Source organism: Podarcis vaucheri (assembly GCF_965113315.1).
Source record: "Podarcis vaucheri genome assembly, chromosome: 8".
Taxonomy (NCBI): Eukaryota; Metazoa; Chordata; class Lepidosauria; order Squamata; family Lacertidae; genus Podarcis; species Podarcis vaucheri.
In genome coordinates, this window is record NC_138766.1 from 41,906,959 (window position 1) to 41,927,674 (window position 20,716).

Below are 20,716 nucleotides of genomic sequence, written 5' to 3' on the forward strand. Positions count from 1 at the left end.
CCTGTAATGTGGAATGTAATTCAGAGGTGAAGCAACGGTCGACAGTGGCTTCAAATGCTTTTCCTTGAACCAGAAAACTGGACCCTGATTTATGCATAAGAATTTTCCAAATCTCTGCTTTATTTGCTTTTTAATGTTTTCGTACTGTTTTATTAGTTTTAGGTTGTATTTTTCTTTTAATGAAGGTTTGATTTTACATTCTAGTTATTTTAAGGGTATTTTAAAGCTTTAAAATAATTAATTTTTGTGCTTCGTGAGATGCCTACAGCAACATCTTGAGACTCACTTTCATTGCATATATTTTTTTTGGGGGGGGGGCAGGCATTGTTATCCAGACTGCCTTGCCACAAGGAGAGGGGATCGTAATCCCAATCATAGCTGGAGGGAGACAGCGATAAATCTCCCCTCCCTGTGTGTTGCGGCTTAGATAACAACATCCCCCTCCCCTCATTTGAAGTCAAGGAAAATCCAGAGACATCACTGTACATTAAGTGTTAAATGTTTGGCCTTCAATTGCCACTACCATCAAAGTACAACCTCTCCATGCCCCACTCCCCACATATTTACTATGGGAGATTTTAGGGCTCTCCCAGAGAAAATCTGTTTATTGAACATTGACCCTGATTTGCTTTCCCAAAGCTTATGTGAAGGAAAGACAATGTCTGAGCTTTACTAAGCATTTGTTTTGATTTGTTCGCATCCCTCCTCACTTCATCCCAATTTCCTTGCACATCTTCCTGTTAATCAGTTGATTATCCCACACTTATTAGTTTATTTCCCCACTGGCGGAGGCAGCGTGATCCCGGTGGGGTTCCATCACGGCTGCCCTCCTGCCCGCACTGGAAGCCCTGCCCCCAGAATGCACACCCCACCCCCAGAACACACAACCCACCCCTTTGGATGGCGCACCATGCCCCCAGGACGCGCGCCAGCCCTGCCCGCTCTCCGCCCCCCCCGTACCAGAGCTTGAAGCTCTGCCACTGCATTTCCCCATCACTTTCTTAAATGCAAAAGATCCTTCAAAAAGAAAAAGTAGGCTTCTTGTGCCTGAGCTCTTTAATCCACTTTTAATTCTGCAAACCTAAATTTCCAGTATTCAAATGAACCCTTCCTACGAAAAGGGAGCGCTGTAGCCAGCTAACTCCTACTCAGAATAGACCGACTGAAATTAGCAGGCCTAAATTAGTCATGTCCATTAATTTCAAAGGGTCTACTCTGAGTAGGTCTAACAATGGATACAATATTAAGAGTCTGAAGGTAACCTTTACGTTATAAATTCCTTTCCTTCTGGTACAAACAAGGAGCTATCTGTACTTTAAATTATATTGCTCTTTGCTGCCCTTCTGTTTCCTTTTAAGGTTTTGAACCTGACTGTTCCCCCGTTGTACAGTCTTTGTCCTTGATATTAAGAACTGAAAGCGGCATTATTATCTTCTTCCCATCTTTTTCTCTCCCCTCAGGTCTTTGAAACCCTTTCAAGCTATTTTCTGCTCTTGAAACTGTTAGGTTTGACTGCTAGGGCTCCCTTTTCTCAGTGACTCACAAACACCACTGTCACCCAATGAAGGGTGCTGGACAGAAAGTCAGCAACTCTACCAGCTGCCAGTTAGCTTCCAAACTCCAGTCAAGGCACTGGTGTTCACATTCAAAGCCTTGCAGAGCCTCCAGGCCACATATGTGAGGGAAGCCTTCCTCAATCTGGTGCCATGCAATACATTGTTTTGCCATACATTGTTTTGCAATACAACTCCCATTATCCCCAGTCAGCATGGCTAATTGTCAGGTTGCTGAGAGTTGTAGTTTAAAGATCTAGAGGGCACTGGGTTGGGGAAGGCTGTGTGACAGATGCGGGGTTGAGTTCCCATTCTGCATTACATAGCTGATACCTCAGCCTTGGAGCCTTCACTATGGGACGTTGGGTCAGATGAGCTGCAAGGAGCAAGACTGCACTGTGAATCTCAAAAGGCTGAGGAATGATGTGTCTGATGTTGTAAGAGGTTCTTACTTTTCCCTCAAGGGCTCTAAAACTGGGATGGGAAACCCCAGGCCCGGGGACCAAATATTCCTCCCTGGCCTCTGGCCCTTGGGATTCTCCTCAAGCCACACCCCATTACTACTGGCCCTGCTTTGAACTCCCCTTGAGGATCTCTGGAAATACTTCTTGCTTGTCTCAGTGGAGGAAAATGTGTGCAGAAACTAGCCTCCATCCAAAGCTAACATCCACATTTGTTTCTCTGCTCAGTTCCCACTTTTACCTCTCCCCATACCACCGGCATGTGGACCCCAGAAGGTTGAAGGGAATGTGGCTGAAAATGTTCCTCACACCTGAAACAGACATATTAGCCAAGCTTTTGGCCTCTGATTTCAGTACTACAGGTTCATTTTTCTCTGATTACTAGCTGCATATAATTAACCCTCTGCCATGAGATTTGACAACTGCCGCTAGCTTAGATGACTTTTAAATGAGATTAGACAAATGCATGAGTGAGGGGTTGATCAGTGACTATGAGCCATGATGGCTCAATGCATCTTCCAGGTTCCGAGGCTGTAAAAGGTAAAGGACCCCTGGACGGTTAAGTCCAGTCAAACATGACTATGGGGTTGCAGTGCTCATCTCGCTTTCAGACCGAGAGAGCTGGCATTTGTCCACAGACAGCTTTCTGGGTCATGTGGCCAGCATGACTAAACCACTTCTGATGCAACGGAACACCATGACAGAAGCCAGAGCACACGGAAAACCATTTACCTTCCCACTGCAGCGCTACCTATTTATCTACCTGCACTGGCGTGCTTTCGAATTCCTAGGCTGGCAGGAGCTGGAACAGGGCAACAGGAGCTCACCCTTCACACAGATTCAAACCACCGACCTTCTGATCAGCAAGCCCAAGAGGCTCAGTGGTTTAGACCACAGTGCCACCCGCTCTGTTCCATCTGCTGGGGAGCGGGGTGGGGAGAATGTGAAGTAGGGTCAGCCCTACCATTAGATCGAGTGACACAGAGGCCACCAAATGAAAGAGCAGCAATCATTTCAGTAATTACAACGACATAAGAACATATTAAGTTGCCTCATAGAGTCAGGTCATTGGTCCATCTTGCTCAGTAGTATCAGGGTTCATCCACCCTGGTGAAGACTTCTGAAGAACTCAAAAGCTGGTCTCCCAAACCATTATTGCTGAAATGTGGCTTTTGCATTGCTCCCCTTCCCCATATTGCTCCCCTTCCCCATATGGACCGACACGGCAACTTTTGCTTCTTAAATTTGCTCCGCATTCTTCGTTAGGATGATGCTGACGATGAAGATTTGGCGATAGGACACCTCTGAATTTCCTAATCACTGTATTTCCCCTTAACCCTGGAGAGGCTGTTAAATCTCAGCCTGCATAAACATAAACATTCGGGAAGGGTATCTGAAGAAGTGTGCATGCACACGAAAGCTCATACCAAGAACTAACCTAGTTGGTCTTTAAGGTGCTACTGGAAGGAATTTTTTTATTTTGACTATGGCAGACCAACACGGCTACCTATCTGTATTCGGGAAGGGGTTTCAGATCAAAGCAAGAACCCTTTCGACTCGCACCTTTTCTCACCCTCCTAACACCTCTGATCCCACCTCCCCCCACCCCCATTTCCAATGTCTTGCCCCCAGCCACCTTCCTTTCCTCCCTTGAGCTTGCAGGAGCTGAGCTTAGGGCAGGCTAAGGGCAGCGGCTTCACCATCTGGCGCGGAGCATGTGTGCGCGGCCTCTGCACATGCTCAGTGGGACGGGGGCGCCCAGCAGGCGTTACAAAGCCGAGCTGAAAATGAGCACATTCCTGCTCTGGCGAAGGCAGCGGCAAGACCCGCCCTCGCTCCGCCTGGCTTGAGAGATTTGCTGCCGCTGCCGCCGCCGCCTCGGCTCTTGCTGCCTTCTCGGCTGCCTGAACTGCCGACCGCAGCGGCGGAGCTGAGCGAGGGAGCCAGACGCCGGTGCCGCCGCCAGCCAGCAGCCGGAGCGGGAAGGAACGCGGCTGAGCCCCAGCCGGAGAAGCCTCCGCCGGAGTCTGCCCTGGGGGTCGAGCGGCATCCCGCGTCCGCGGATCGCCGCGGCGGGAGTCAAGTTCTTTGCAGGAGTTGCATCTGGAAGACGGCTCCAGGCGGCTGGAGGGAAGAAAAGGGAAGAGAACAATCCCTTGCTCTGCATGCAGGACCACTTTTTTCTTGATTGACACTGGCTGCCTTCTTCCCCATTTGGAAAGGCGTTTCGGAGCTGGCTTGATGGAAGTTCGAACTCGGATGTAGTAGCAGCATCATTGCACTTTTTTTCTTTCTCGGAGAGGGAGAGAGAGCAAAGGATGGGAACGGGAGAAATGACAGGAGGCACCCAGGTCTGGGGACAGAGCCTTTCGATGGGAGCTGAAGTTCAGGCTTCGCTACTTAAAACGAAACCGGGCGAATGCAAATCCAGCTAGAAGAGGAGGGGAGAAGAAGAGAAAGGAGCGATGTGGCAACCGGATAGTTCTACTCCTGTTTCCTCTTGATATACTGGCATCATTGCTGATGGAATACGACCCCCGACGCCCAAAGTAGGCTGCTTTTTAAGGTACGTCTTTCTTAAAAACGTTTGTTAAACAATGTAAAGGGAGAGCATGAGGTCTTTTTCTCTTTGTTTGGTTCTGTACGGCCGACCTCCTGTTGGCGATGACTTTTAAATATTTGCAGCTGTTGGCAAAGAAAAACTTGTTCTAACTTCTTCAGCCCGGAGACATTTATTTGGGGGGTATACTAATTGGCTCATAGCGCCCTCTGGTGACTTGCAAGGGACTGTTGCAAGGGACTGTCTCGATTAGTAAGTCACAGGTGAAGATAGGGTGGGGGGCACAAATGCAAAATGTACACAGTTATGCACAACGATTGCATTGCGGGATTTTTTAAATTGTAAAGCTTGCCTTTGAAAAAGAAAAAGCCGTTTGTGTTGCAGGTTGCAGTGTACAGAGACATGAATGGGTCTCTTAATTGTAGAACAGCTTGGTGTTAAAACAACAACAACAACTTTTGTTAATTCTGTTATGTTTGAAGGTGACAGGCAAATAGCAGTCCAGATTGTGCTTTTGAAGGAAGGCTATTTTGCTTAACTAGTAAAATAGTGCTTTACTAAATGAAGCATTACATCAATTTATGAGATTTTCTGAATACTGAACAGTTATTCAGTTAGAAGTAAAATATATTAAAAAGTAGATTTTAAAAACAGTTAAAAAGTTAACATCATATTAGTTCTGACATGAATATGTAGAAAAACTATTTACAGTGAGATGATCTTTAAAAAACAAAAGCAGTAGTTGGCTATCATATGAACACTTTTCTTGTACATTTTGAGGGACACATGTTTGTCTGTTTGTTTTAACAGAGGAGATCAACATGCAAAGCGAACAGATTCCAGAGCCAGCTATCTGTGCATCCCATTTCGTATTTTTAATTTGGCTTTGTGATGAGGCAATAGAACTAATTGAAACTCAGAGACAGGGTCTGGCTTCGCAGACTGATGAGGACCTGAAGATAATGAAAGGCGACATGAAAGCAGCGAGTCTGTTAGACGATCATCAAACCCAACAGAGTTTTCACAACTGGAGGTTAGCAAGTGTGAGAAGGATGGCAGCTCTGCTAAAATTGGCCAGAGGAGACATTTTGCTGAGTATCCCTTCCCCACCCAAATAAAGGACAAACTTCTGCGGATGTGTGTGAACTAGGAGAGAATGGGACAGAAGAGGGCAACTTGAACTCATGAGTTCATATCTTTGGCACTAAATTACATTTGTTTCCTCATTTGCTGTACATGTATTGTTATCAGTGCCATCCTATCACAACAGAAGAAATCAATGAATTTTTTTTAAAAAAACAAAACTAAATAAGAACACTTTCACGAGTAACACCCTGGATGTGTTTTTCTTCATGGTTCAATAGACATCCTTTCTGTCATTAAATTTACTTGTTAGTCTGATGTACATGGAAGCTAGTGAAAGGTTTAATTGTGTTTAGCCCTCTGGGCGAAAAACACTTTTCAGCGTGGCCAAAGGGTTTCTAGTCTAAGCGCCTGCACGCCAGCGTTTTTCCAGTGCAATGTCAACTGATCGCTTCAGCTCAGAACAGTGTGTACCTGGTAGCACAAGGTCCCCTCCGCTACTGCCGCCTGGGTTTGCGTAAAAAGCTTTCAAGTGTATTTTTCCCACGCTGGCGAGTCTGATTCATGTTTGAAATCTGAACAGTGGTTTTGTTTTTTTCGAAAGAGGTGTATGCCCGAAGGGAGGAAACTGCCTAATGGATCATGGCTCTAATGTTTACAGGACATTCCTTATTTCTAGCCTTAGTGATGTTGGCAGCCTCCACTTTTGAAGAGTCTGTAAGCAATTACTCTGACTGGGTGACTTTTACAGAGGACGTGGATCCGTATGAGAAACAGAGGCTAGATGATTTCAGGACTAGTCAGAAGACGAAAAAGGCCGTGCTTCACCCAAGCTTATATTTTAGTGCTGAAGAGCTCCCAGCGCTGAGACAGAAATCTCACACCAGCCATCTCCACCTCTTCAGAGCCCTCAGAAATGCGGTGTCAGTGATGCTGTCCAGTCCATCATACTACCTCCCTCCCCCCAAGCATGCTGATTTCGCTGCCAAGTGGAATGAGATATACGGGAACAATCTCCCTCCTTTAGCCTTTTACTGCCTCCTGTGCCCGGAAGATAAAGCTGCCTTTGATTTTGTGCTAGAATATATGGACAGAATGGCTGGATACAAAGACTGGCTGGTGGAGAATGCCCCAGGTGACGAAGTTCCTCTGGGCCACTCCTTAACCGGCTTTGCCACCGCTTTTGATTTTTTATATGCCTCATTGGATGATGTCAGAAGGCAAAAATACTTTGCCAAGATATGGGCCGTGACTGAGGAAATGTACGAGTATTCCAAAGTCCGTTCCTGGGGCAAGCAGCTTCTTCATAACCACCAGGCCACTAACATGCTGGCATTGCTCATTGGGGCCCTGGTCACTGGAGGGGGCCTAGAGTCCCAAGCAAATGCCTGGAAACACGCCGTGGTGGACGTGATGGAGAAAACCATGTTTTTGCTCAACCACATTGTCGATGGCTCTTTGGACGAAGGCGTGGCTTACGGTAGCTACACCGCCAAATCGATCACTCAGTATATATTTCTGGCGCAGCGCCACTTTGGGATTAACAACCTCGAAAACCACTGGCTCAAAATGCACTTTTGGTTTTACTATGCTACCCTTCTGCCGGGCTTTCAGAGGACTGTCGGCATAGCCGATTCAAATTACAATTGGTTTTACGGCCCCGAAAGCCAGCTGGTTTTCCTGGATAAGTTTGTGCTGAAGAGTGGGGTAGGCAATTGGCTTGCACAACAAATTAGAAAGCACCGCCCAAAGGATGGTCCAATGGTGCCCTCCACTGCCCAGAGGTGGAGCACGCTTCACACCGAGTACATATGGTACGACCCGGGGTTAACTCCCCACCCTCCACCTGATTACGGCACTCCTAAAATGCATGTGTTCCCTAACTGGGGGGTAGTCACGTACGGAGCAGGTTTGCCAAACGCTCAGACAAATACCTTTGTTTCTTTTAAATCTGGGAAGCTGGGTGGCCGTGCTGTCTATGACATAGTCCATTTTCAGCCCTATTCTTGGATTGATGGGTGGCGAAGCTTCAACCCAGGCCATGAACATCCAGATCAGAACTCTTTTACCTTTGCTCCTAATGGGCAGGTGTTTGTCTCCGAGGCCCTCTATGGACCCAAGCTGAGCCACCTGAATAACGTCCTGGTGTTCGCTCCATCTCCCACAAGCCAGTGCAATCAGCCTTGGGAGGGTCAGCTTGGGGAATGCACACAGTGGCTTAAGTGGACTGGGGATGAAGTTGGGGAAGCTGCTGGTGAGATCATTACATCCTCTCAGCATGAGGAGATGATGTTTGTGAGCGGTGAGGCAGCGCCTGCCTACTCATCAGCAATGAAGCTGAAAAGCGTGTACCGTTCTCTGCTCCTGCTGAATCCTCAAATGTTGCTAGTGGTGGACCATGTGGAGAAAGAGGAGGACTCTCCCATTGACTCCATCAGTGCCTTTTTTCATAACCTTGACATTGACTTTAAATACGTACAATATAAATTTATGAGCAAATATAATGGAGCCATGATGGACGTCTGGGATGCCCACTATAAAATGTTTTGGTTCGACCATCATGGGAATAGCCCTGTCGCTAGGATACAAGAAGCAGAGCAGGCGGCTGAATTCAAAAAGCGCTGGACTCAGTTTGTAAACGTCACTTTCTCTGCAAAGACCACTGTAGCAAGGATTGCCTACATTTTCTATGGGCCGTATGTCAATATTTCTAGCTGTAGGTTTGTTGACGATGCCCGATCAGGGTATCAGATTTCTCTCAATGTCAACAACACAGAAACAGTTCTCTCTGTCGTTACAGACTATCTAAATCTGAGGACAAGGTTCAGCTATTTAGGCTTTGGTGGCTATGCCAAGGTAGCCACTCAGGGAAAGGTGACGAGGTTTGGCCTGGGCACCGAAACTGTAGCAAAAGAGGCACCCAGCAACAGGATCGCTTTCCCCTTTGGATTTAAAGTGAATGTCATTGCAGGGTTGATCTTAGGGATTAGCTTGGCTTTGCTGGCCTTCCAGTGGCACTTTTACATTTCCTTCAGCAGACTCTTGCGTTGGATCCTCATCCTGGTCATCACGTTGTGGTTTGTCGAGCTGGTTGATGTGTGGAGCTCTTGCACTCAGCCCATCTGCGGAAAGTGGAGCAGCGATGCAATGAGTGCTGAGCGCAGCACAGGGAAGGACCAGGCACACCCTGTGAGTTTGCCTGATGTGGTCATTACCTCCCTGCCCAGCTCAGGTGCAGAAATCCTGAAGCAGCTGTTCTTCAACAGCAGTGACTTCCTATACATCAGGATCCCTTCAGGCTACCTTGACGTCCCCGAAGCCGAGTTTGAGATCGACTCCTTCATCGATGCCTGCGAGTGGAAGGCGTCTGATGTTCGGAGCGGCCGTTTCCGGCTGTTCCAGGGCTGGCTGCATTCCCTAGTCAAAGACACAAAACTCCACCTTCAGAATATCCATTTACATGAAACCAGCAGAAGTAAGTCCGCGCAGCATCCTGTTGCCAGACAGGACAAAAAGCGGCGGCCCAGAAAAAGAGAATCCATAGCGGAGCAAAGAAGCCGATTGAGAGGGAGTTCAGAGAAAGATGCTGATTACATTAGGGAGCTCAGGAGACACATAGCCTCTTATCCCAATGCACGCCCCGTGCTTAGCCTGAGCAGTGGGAGCTGGACATTAAAGCTGCCTTTCTTTCAAGAAATCATAGGCCCTTCCTTGAGAGCGCTCTATGTAGTACGAGACCCCCGGGCATGGATCTACTCAGTACTGCACAAAAGCCAGCCGAGCCTTTACTCCTTGAGGAAGGTTCCCCAGCGCTTAGCGATGCTGTTTAAAGCAGAGGGCAGGAAAGAAAAGTGTAGTTTAAATGCAGGCTATGCTTTTGAATACGAATCGCTGAGGGAGGAACTCTCCGATTCAAATTCAAACGCTGTCTCTGTGATGTCCCATTTGTGGCTGGCAAACACGGCGGCAGCCCTGAGACTCAATGGGGATTTGCTGCCGGAGAATTACCGGCTGCTCAAGTTCGAAGACCTAGTCAACTTCCCCCAGAAGGTGGCCGAATCCATCTATGCTTTTCTGGGCATCCCTCTGTCTCCCGCTAGCTTAAACCAAATCCTATTTGCCACATCCACCAACCTTTTCTACCTTCCTTACGAAGGAGAGGTCTCCCCGGCCAGCATCCGGGCTTGGCGACATGAGATGCCTCGCGAGGAAATTAAGCAGATCGAGGACATCTGTTTGACTCTAATGGACCGCTTAGGCTATCCAAAGTTTACCGATTTAGAAGCTGCGGGTCAGCGGTAGTTTGCACTAAGGATCCCCAGGCTCTTCAATTTGTAGATAAGAATCCAAAAAGCTGGTTTATTCTTGTAAAATGTCTGTACAGTCTGTTACACTTACAGAGAGAGAGATTATTTTAAAGGAAATGAGATATTTGGTCTGGTAAGCTTCCCCCACCCTCCCTTTTCCTTCCTAAACAACAACAACAACAATGAGAAAAAGCCCCCTCGTAATTACTTTTGCTGCCTTTGAAAATAAAGCTGTGTGAATCTTTGCATTTGTTTCCAGATGGGGACTGACTATAGCTCAGAGGATGGGTAATAGGATCAGGGCCTCACATTCCTTGGCTCTTGGCATGAATCCCAGCCGGGCAGGGAGCTGCCAAGTGTCACTGCCATCTGCTGGTTATTTGGTGGCCAGTGTTGGGAGGAGGTTGGGCTCAGCCCTAGTTTTCAATGAACAACTGTTTGTATTGCAAAGCAGACTTGGCGTTTGGCAGCAGTGATCTCCCATGGGCTGGATTTACTGACATGTTATGTCTGCTTTTAACTACCCCAGCGGTGCTGAGAAGCCATAAAGTCAACCTAACCAGCCAGTTAAACTGTGTTTTATGATTGCCTGACATCACTGAAGTGACAGAAAGCAGATCACACACACACACACACACACTGGCACAATCTTGGCATCCTACTGGCATCCTTAGCAAAGAGACCAAGACCCAAACTGACATGGAAGCATATTAATACTATTCCATGTGTTTCTTCCGTTCCTCAGCAGTAAGGAATCTGAGTCTGTAAGGTAATTTCAGGATAGCGGTTCCTACTGTTACTGTGCTGTAAGTAAATAATTCATAGTCAGAAGTAATGATAAATATACATACAGAGCCCATTTCTGTGATTGTCTTTCTGACACGGGCATCTTCTGTTGTTTTATCTGGATTACATCTGCACAAAATCTTCTTCATCTCAGCATCTTGAAACCAAGTTGGGCGTGCAGAATCAGTTGCCTGAAAAATAAGGGACATATAGATGGGGAGAACCATGGGCAGATTAAGCAGTAACTGGGGCTGTGCCAACAATGCCCATCTTGGTTTTGCTTTTCTCAGGGATGGGGAATCAGATGTTGCTGGAATACAACTCCCATCATCCCTGACCACTTCCCATGTTAGCTGGGGCTGATGAGAGTTGAAGGGTTTCCTATTCCTTTGCTGTGCTAATAGGTATTCGACCAATGCAGGTACACAAATAAATTAGAGTCACCTTTCTTCTCTCTCCACAAGTTCTTTCCACACAATCTACATGCAACAGTTTCAATGAACCTGCTTGGGAATGTGGACGTGTGTAGTGTGCATCGGGTGTTCACAGGGGCATAGTATAACTTGTGGGCTTTGAATTAAGTTTCAGCTCTCTGTTGGGAACAATGGAGAAAATGTATGGTGTTGCGTTACAATATTTGATGCCCTTCTCATTGAAATGTATTTATTTATCCATTCGTTGTTAATGATGTCGTTAATAGGATGTATATCACAGTTTTATCTATATCCTACAAACTGGAGAATAGTCCCACAGACTTTTAACACAATGACTTAAGTGTAAAATTGCAGCCTAAGGCCGATTCCTCCTTTTCCTAAAAAGTTTACTTTTTAATGCCAGATTTAAGGGTCGAGATGGCTGTGGTAGCATCTTCATGTGGCAGGAAGAGAGTAAATGCCACTTTCATCAGCTGGAACAGATTCAAGAGAATATTTTAACACCCCAGTTCTTAAATCACAGAGATAAATACTTGCTCAAGGAGTGGGAACATGTGCAACACTAACCCTGATTTCTCAGGGCCCCTTACTCTTGACTTCTGGAGTAAGTTTGCTGATATAATGGGGCTTACCTTTCAGATTGCCAACTGGAGGAAGCAGGGACTAGGTTGGTTTTAAAATCATTTTTTTAATTTCTAAACAGCCCCAAGCACATACTAGGCACTTTCTAAATAATAAATAAATAATCTAAATAATAAATCACAGTGGTGACTAACAGCCATGGGCATAGGCAGGATTTTTGTTAGGGGGAACAGGCCTTTTAGACAATCCCAACATGTCTAATCAGAAGTAAGTGTTATTGAATTCAGTGGGGTTTATGGCCAGAGAAGTGGGATTAGGATTGCAGGCTCACTTGCAAGTAAATTTGTTTAGGATTGTGGCTTTACTACAATTAATTTGTAAAGAATGCTGGGGTGACCTTATGCTTTCTCATTTCATAGGTTTATTTTCCACCTGTGTGTCAAATTCCGGTTAATGATGAATGATATTTAATCCATTTCCAAAATCTGTTTGCATTTTCATGTATAGAAAACCAGTTCCGTCATTCCTTGAATTGCACTGAAAATATATATATTTAAAGGCAGCCACTCTCTTCCACACTATTCTACCCCCTACCCAAGTAGCAGGCAGTTCTCCCTCTCCCCGCCTTTAAAATGGAATGTATTCTCCTGATCTCTTGCTTCACATTCTCTGCAGAAGCATGCCTATTGTAAATGTCTGTGGATATGTGTACCAAGCTCTAGCTATCAGAGACGCCCGTTTCTTACTCCTTTTCTGTCTAGCATTTCCTTACAAATGAAGTTGCTATGAAATATGTTTCATCTTCTTCGTTTGAACCAGAATCGGAGTTTGGTGCCACAGTGTTGAAATGCCAGATGAGTAATTGCCTTTCATTTGGGTGACAAAAAATTAGCTGATGTCAAGAGATTTAATGAGTTTGTCTCCTCACACTGTTAGGAAATTCTCCCGGTGATCCTGAATGCTTTGCTGTGATGTCCTCTCCCCCCACCCTTCCTGTCCTCCACTAACATGTTGCAACATTCTGTGATCTCTCATTCTGACCTAGATAAAAGTAGCTCATTCCCAGCCGTTCATTATTATGTCAAAATGTGCCTCTAGCCTGATAGAGCTGTTGATATGTTGCAGTTTCACTGAGCGTAACTTGGCTGTCACTTGTCCTGGATTAGAAGAGGGACTGGCAGCCCTCTTTCTCTTTCCCAGGCTGTCCTCTGGCTAGGTAGACTGTCACATGCTAAAGGAAATGGCAAAGTGTATTAATGTGCACTGATGTGTCAGTGAAACCTTGGATCATCACTTTCGTTCATGCCAGGCTGTTTCTCTCTCTCCCTCTCCTGCCATCCTAGTATCAAACATATGCAAAATGAGGTGGTTCTTTTTTCTTTCTTTTTTTAAGACATTGCCAAAGTGAATCTTCACTCTTCAAACTGCTCGGCTGACTTCCAGTGCCTTGTTCAAGGATCAGGGTTTAACACAAAGAATTTCCTTTCAGTGAAGATTTGAGAGAAACCAGCAAAATGGCTGGTCTCTGATAATACTTTTAACACCGCTGATGGTAGGAAATCGAGAGTTCAGTGAAGCTAGGGAGACAGTGTTGCGTGCCATTCTTCAAACAAGAAAGGGTTTGTAATGCATGTCCTTGATATGGTGATCGCTAAAATATTCACCTTGATGAGAAAATACCAATAATTGTAGCTTCTCTTTCCACAGAGTAAGCACATTGAAACATGGGACAAATAGAACACTGCAATGAAATTTGAGAGTAGCTTTTATTTTTGCTTCAGCTTCACAGCATTCACTCAGAGCATCAAAGGGAATGCTGTTGTACTTGTCTCCTGCTTGCGAGCTTCCTCTGGGCTTCTGGTTGAGCAGTGTGAGAACAGAATGCTGGACTGGAGAGACCTTTTAGTCTGAGCCCAGCAGGCTCTTCTTATGTGTTTCTATGGCATAACTGATATATGATCCCATATAGCACCCAGCTCATCAGGGCAGCTCCAGGCTCCAGGCCTCTTGGTAATGTGAAGGGACTGTCTCAAACAAACAAAATGACTTAATTTCCCCCCCTAGATATGTTTTGCATACTTCTGGTGTGCTAAAGTGGGAAAATGGGAGCCAATGCAGTGACTGCTCAGAGTGTATTTGTGCCTGTGTGTGACAGAAAGAGTTCTAATATATGTGTATTGTAACTTCTCCAACGAACCATCACTGAAATGAACAAGGGCTATGCTCTTGGGGAGTCCTTGGCCCTGTCACTGCAGAATTTCCCAGTGCTGCTTGCCTGTAATACTGATCTACCAAACTGGCCTACCAAATGCAGACCACTTTATATTAGGATATAAAGTTCTTTTGGAACAGCACCCCACAGGTTTGCTGTACAGAGATGCTGCATTTGAAATGGCTGAAAGGCACAGTGTAGCCTGAGTATCCATTACCTAAGTCATTAGCTTCATGCATTGTGTACATACATTTTTTTTGTAATGTTTTTGTGTAATTTCCTGCTGGTCAGTAAATATTCCCAGGGGTGGGCGGAAAGGAAGCTTGTACTGAAACTGCAGTGATATATAATGAAGGAAAATCGCTGTTTTGAAAACCACAAATGGGGAAAGTTCGATTTGTAAGCAGCATTGTTAAATTACACTCCACAAATGGGCCACAGTGTGCCTTTGCCCCAGAAACAATGACAGTGGAATCGAGCTGGAATACTTATTTGCTTGGGAAAGAGGAAGGAAGCATGAATGTATTCTTCTTCTTTGGCGATCACTCATAGCAGAGTAAGATTGTCTTCCATAAACATGGTTTTAACAGTGAGTCTGTAAGTGTCTGTGGGGGCCAATTCTAGATCCACATCCTTCCACTGTGGGGGCGTATTAATCACAAGGTGGTAGCTAATAGTGGAGGAAAATGGAAACAGGGTTTTACTTTAAAAGATTTTAGTGTTTGTAATAAATATTCCTTAAATGACTTCTAATTCTGTTCAGAGCTAATACTTCTGTATCCTGAAAATGTTTGTGTATAAAGGAAGTTCATTAGTTTTTCATCCGGATGGTACAAAGAAGCAGAATCTGATAATGGTGGGATGCATTCCATGGTTCATATTTTAAAATCCCCCCTGCCCCCCCCCATGTGAAGGGTGTATATTGGTGTAGGGCTTGGGAGGGAGGGAAGTAAGATGTCAGCTGGGATTTTGGTACTGATGCCTGATCTTGAATAGCTGCTCTCATTTGTTATCTCTTCTCCCTCTTATTTTTCTTGCCTGAGGAAAGGAAAGGAAGTACGAAACAGCCATGTATTATAGCATATTTGAAAAATACAAGTGTTTTAAAATATGATTTTGATTTTACTTTTAAAATTAAATGGCATGTTTGATTTTGAAATACGTGTAAGTCACATAGGTGTACCGCAAATGTCCAATTTCCATTCTTAGAAGTCTCTCCTTAGAAATAACACTAAATGCACTTTATTCTGCATGAGGCTTCTATTTTGTTTGTGTTGGATGCTATGGGATTGGCAATCAGGTTTTCTTCATCAATAATATTCTTCCTATTATAGCAGAAAACATGAATTTGTTGGAAGAAAGTTCATGTTTTGTCAAAACAAGGGTTCATCAAGTGAACAATGATCTTCTAGACACTTTTGGAAAGCTTACCAGCAGGGCATGATGGCAACAGCTATTGCCTGTGACCTTTTCCCCCGCATCTGATTTTAAGGGTTATTTCAAAAAGATGCATTATTTTGTTTTTCTTAATATGAAAGTTCCATTTACCGGTAATTATCATGGATAATAGATGGTGATAGAACTACCTTCCATTAGTTTGTCTAATAGTTTCTGAAAGTCAGTTACTTTTGTGGCAATCACTGTATTTTGTGATAGTTAATTTTTTTTAGTTAATTCAGTTCATGCTTGTAGTAATTGAGTGCTGTGTGTGTGTGTGTGTGTGTGTGTGTGTGTGTGTACTGTGTGTGTTCATCCCAAGTGTGGTTTACAAAGGGTGGACATGTGGCAAAACAGACATATCTATGATCTTCCCACTTTTCCTCCCTGTATTTTTCAACTTTGAAATACAGTATCATAAATGATGAGATCCCTTGGTTGTTTTAAAAAAGAAGCTGGAAGGTAGGGTTTATCTTTTTTTCCACTAAAGAAATTGATGATCTGTAGTCTAGTTCAAAGGTGGAACTTGCAAATGTGATTTGAATGAATAGCCTCATAAATCTTTTATCTACAAGCCTGGGGAGACTTCCTGTTGTGGGGTCATATGTTAAAGAGAACAAAAGAAAGTATGGGGCAAAGTAAAGGAAACTTTAAGTATGCCAGAAGTTTTGAAGTGGTTGTTATGTTTCTTGGATCTATAGGATCTATACATTCTCATATGGATAAAGAAACCTGGTTTGTTCCCTTCCACAAGCAAGCATTCTAATTCTGCAGATATCAGTTGAACAATTTCAATATTGTAGGATGGATGGGGCCTTGAGATCATCTAGTGAAATCCTATTAACTAAGGCAGGTTTCTACATAATCCAAAAACATCGCTTACAGAAGAATGTGGTTTACTTCCGCTCATTCCAGTTACAGTGTGCCTCGGGCAAAAACCGTGCCAATTTCACCAGATAGCATAGGTCTTCATTGCTCTACATTATTTGGTTGTTTTAATCCAAGTACTGTGATATCCTTGTATTTCCCACAGTTGTCCGTATGATATATTCTTCACTCGATTTATGGGCAGAGGAATTGGAGGAGGATCATTCAGAGCAGTTATTCAACTCTCACTTGGAGGTGGGACAACCATTTGGCAATGGCAGCAGCCTTTTTCTCCACCAGCCCCATGATTCTTCTCCCTCCCTACTACAAATGACTGGAAAAGTCACTGCGTTGGCAGTCCACATTGCTTTTGACCTTGCACTAGGGCATTGTGGGGTGGGGGAATGTTGGCCACCAAACACACAAATAGTATTTACAGAAAATGCTTCGTGGTGGCTTTCAGATTTTTTTAAGAGAGGGGTTTAGAAAATCATCATCATCATCTTTCTCCCCCCCAAAAAAAAAATGTCTCCAGAGAAATTTTGGCTGAGCTCTAATCATCATAGTATTTCATACAAAGCAAAAGTGATTTTGAATTCTGAGGGTTTGATTCAGGTGGCAACAACTTTAGAAATACAGAAGAAACATTGAAAATTTGGATAGGGTTGGTGGCATTTCTCAGAAAGGTCCCACAGAAGAAGGTGAGGTGAAATTATATATATTTTGGAAGATGGTTTGACATACTAGGCTTTCCCCATAAACAGTTTATTTTACGATTTTAGGCCAATGCCTCCTTTTTTTTCTTTTTCTTTTTTTTTTGCTTTTTCTAAAATGGAGCCTGTGACATTGCTGAGGCACATACTAAGGCCTGTACCATGGATCTTTCCAGTCTTTTAGTGCAGGCATGTCCAACAGGTAGATCGTGATCTACTGGCAGATCGCAGAACGTCTGTGGTAGATTGTGTGACATATTCTCCCCTCCCCCCAAAATAAGAGCTCAATAGCCTTGGCTCTCCTAAAAAGCTCAACAACATTGCCTATCAATAACAATGGGAAGATCACAGCTAGTATTTTTATAATGTGAGTAGTTCACAGTCTCCTGAGAGTTGGATGTGCCTGTTTTAGTGGTATGAATTCAGCTGTTTGGAGCATTGTTGTCACTGCATGAAATTTCCTTTTTGATTCTTCAATCCAATGTTCCAGGTTTGCCAGTTACTATTCTTTTGGTTGGCAAAGGTGTATAAAGCTTTTTCAAACTGAAGTCCAGACAAAATGCCATATTTCTCTAGCCTTCCATTGTAACTTTGATAAAGGATAGAGAATCCATTCAAAAAATACAAATTATGACCTTTACACAAATTTCATTTTGTTTTAACGTAACAAAGAACAGCTTATAGTTTGTGGCATTGGTGAAGTTATGCATTAATCACCTATGGCATTGTAGGACATCCTCTTTGGGCTGCAAACCCCTCAGTTGGGGTTTGTTGAGTTGCTTAGCTGACTTGAGGAAGTTTTCCTTCACGTCAGATGAGCAGCCTCCACAAAGTCCCACTGCACCACCGTATCATGAGAAGACCATCCTCAGAGCCTGAAGTGGATGTCCTCCTTGGGCTCTGGGAAGGGTCTCATGAGGCATAAGGACTCTTCAGGGTGCCTCCCAATTATGCATATTTCACTTGTGCACACGGGGCCCGGGACATAATCCCTGTGTAAGTAGGGAGTCGCCTGTATTTAGTTAGGAAACATGTTTGCCAATGTCCTTGCATCAGTCTGGGTGGTTCCAACAGAACATTTTCCCTCAAAGAAATAAAACCACAGCATAAAAAAGAAAACAATGAAGAATATTCTGAAACAAAGATGTATCGCATAAAAAGCATGTGTGTGACAAATGATGTGTTTGCCGAAACAGGAGAGCTTCAGTTGAAGAAAAAAAATGAGGGAGGAGGCTAAGCAGATCTCCCCCTTTGTGAGGCATTACACATTCTGAGAATATGACACTTTAAGAAGGCTTTCTCTGCCATCCCAAATTATTATGTACTGCTTATCTTTTTATTTTATTAAAAAGGCATTAGAAAGGGCCTTTGACATTATTTCATTCCCATAATGAGTTAATAATTAATAACTAAGCATCAATATTCAGCTAACTCAAGAATCAGATATGCTTTTGCAGCAAATTGGAACCCTGTTGTATCTATTACTGGGAGTCTTCAGCCAAAGCTGATTTCCAATTTATCCAATGGGTATCTTTCCAAATGACTGTGGTCCATGTAACGGGCATTTCCAATTTGCCTCCATCAGATCAAGGAGACTGCAGTTAGATAACTTTCCCTGAAGCCCAATAAAACTTGTGGATTTTCTACAAATAAAGAAAATCCACAAGTTTTACTGGGTTTCCAAAGACATTAGCGATTTATTTGTAGAGAAGGCAGACTTAGGGAGTCACTGGTGAGTACTGAGAGGAAAGGAGCAGGTTGGCTACAGTCTTATGAGACAGCAAATGAAAACTTGATGCAGATCTTTCCATAATGTCTTTTGCCAGACAAGTGGGAAGCAATGTATCTTTGACAACTGGAAATAGAAGCCCTGGGAATACCATGGGAAGTAATGGAAATGTTTTTAAAGCTGCTTAGCTGGCATGAACCACTTCCATTTTGCTGCCAACAGAACAGGTCTGAAGATCGCAGTGACCTTTTGAATGGAATACTGAAATCATGTGGAAATAATCTAACCTGGCCTCTTTCTGTGTTTTCAGAGGAAAACATGAAACAGCAGGCCAGTTTCATAGCTGCTGCTATGATTTTTATTCTTTTTTTTTTTTAAAAAAAGAAAGAGAGCCAGGAATTGTTTTGGCAAGAAATAAGGCTTGAAACAATATCAGCAAAAGCAAGATTAGCTACATGGTGGAATATCGTTTGAGTCTTGGCACCAAAACCAGGTGTCAGGGCTAAGATAGATTTAATTGATCCCTAGCTAGTCTTAGCTGATCCCAACACCATGACATGGTTGGACACTATCCACTGAGGTCTCCTGCAAGGCCCCTTTGAAATGAATGGGAGCTGCACAAAAGAAAATAGCTTGCCCACCTTCCTAACCTGTACACAGATGGAATAAAACACACAAAAGGATGTATTTGTCATCTGTTAAAACCAAACACTTCAATTATGATTCATGAAAGAGTTTTCCAGGGACAGCATTTCAGTACGTTCTGTTTCATATACACAATGTCAACTGGTAACCTCTCGTTTGAAAAGGTTTATTTTAACCTCTCATAGATAACACTTTCATTTTTCTGATTGTTTTTTACCACTTTATGGTGTTGCATATTTTATCTCTTGGAATTTAATAAAGAAGTCTGTAATGGGGAATTTTTTTACTAAAAGCAAAATTAATTTCTGACAGATTATATTTGTGATGTATTTTCTAGTAGAGAAATAATATATAACTGTACTAAATATTGTTTATTTCTGCTCTCTTTTTTACATTTCTAAGCAGTATTATTTCTATTTATTAACAGCATTTATACCACAGCCATAAAACAATTCCAAAAACAAAGATAGTAAAAGGTGCAACACTAATCCTAGATCTGTTGGAGTAAGCAAATTAGGATGTGGAAGTTCTCCAGCTCAACCAGCAAGTTACCAGCTCAGCAGGGCTACACCTGTATAAGCCCCCTCCCCCAGCTGAACCAGAGATACAATGACTAAATACCACTGTTGCATAACAAATCTACATAAAAACAAGAAACAGAGCTTTTGAGATTAAAAAAGTGATGGACAACTACAGTGGAAAATGTACGATAACAACATATTGGTGATATATAACCCCTGTACATATTTTGTGAAAAGAGATCAGGGCAATTGCTCAATATACACTTCATCTGGAAGGATGACTGGTTTCACCCCAAATATTTATTTGACATGTGCCCGTATCAGATTACTTGCAGGTAGACAAGCAATTCTTAGTAAATTGCTAAAATTAAATGTCTAGCTAACCAAAAGTAATTCTCTGGATGTTTGGATTACTACAGAATAGCACAAGTCTATCACTGGCAACAACATATACATAACAATTTTAAAAACAATCCTTTAATTAAAACTATCAATAAGAACAACAATATACGAATACTAAATACCAAACCTGGCAGTCTTACTCATTTAAATGCGTGGGGTGGTAAGTGTATTTTTACTTGTCGGCCAAATCCCATCACAGTCTCCAGAAGCCTTTTTCATGTATCATCATCTAGCAGGCCAAGCCCAATAATGGGATGACGGGAAACATCACTGCAAGTCCTGGGTGGATGGTACAAATCAATCAGTATAATACAAATCAGTCAGAGGCAAGCTAAGAACTTGATGCATGCCAGTAAGCATTTATAATGGGACTGCAGCCAGTTGACAACATGGCGGGCTTAATTTGTAAAGGAGGATGCGAGAG

At 43.5% G+C, this 20,716-nt stretch overlaps 1 protein-coding gene across 2 annotated transcripts; it reads left to right on the top strand.

The window, feature by feature from the left end:
- The first annotated feature begins 3,795 nt into the window (after positions 1-3,795).
- Positions 3,796-19,095, top strand: DSEL (dermatan sulfate epimerase like). 2 transcript variants are annotated; one of them, XR_014222157.1, is made up of 3 exons: positions 3,796-4,580; positions 5,385-15,078; positions 15,156-19,095. XR_014222157.1 is itself a non-coding variant. In XM_082233630.1 (2 exons), the coding sequence occupies exon 2, from the start codon at positions 6,300-6,302 to the stop codon at positions 9,957-9,959; it is 3,660 nt and encodes a 1,219-aa protein (XP_082089756.1). In that variant the 5' UTR covers positions 3,796-4,580; positions 5,385-6,299; the 3' UTR covers positions 9,960-19,095. The 2 variants fall into 2 exon arrangements, 1 of the variants encoding a protein (XP_082089756.1); XM_082233630.1 differs by having other exon boundaries at positions 5,385-19,095.
- Positions 19,096-20,716: the final 1,621 nt, after the last annotated feature.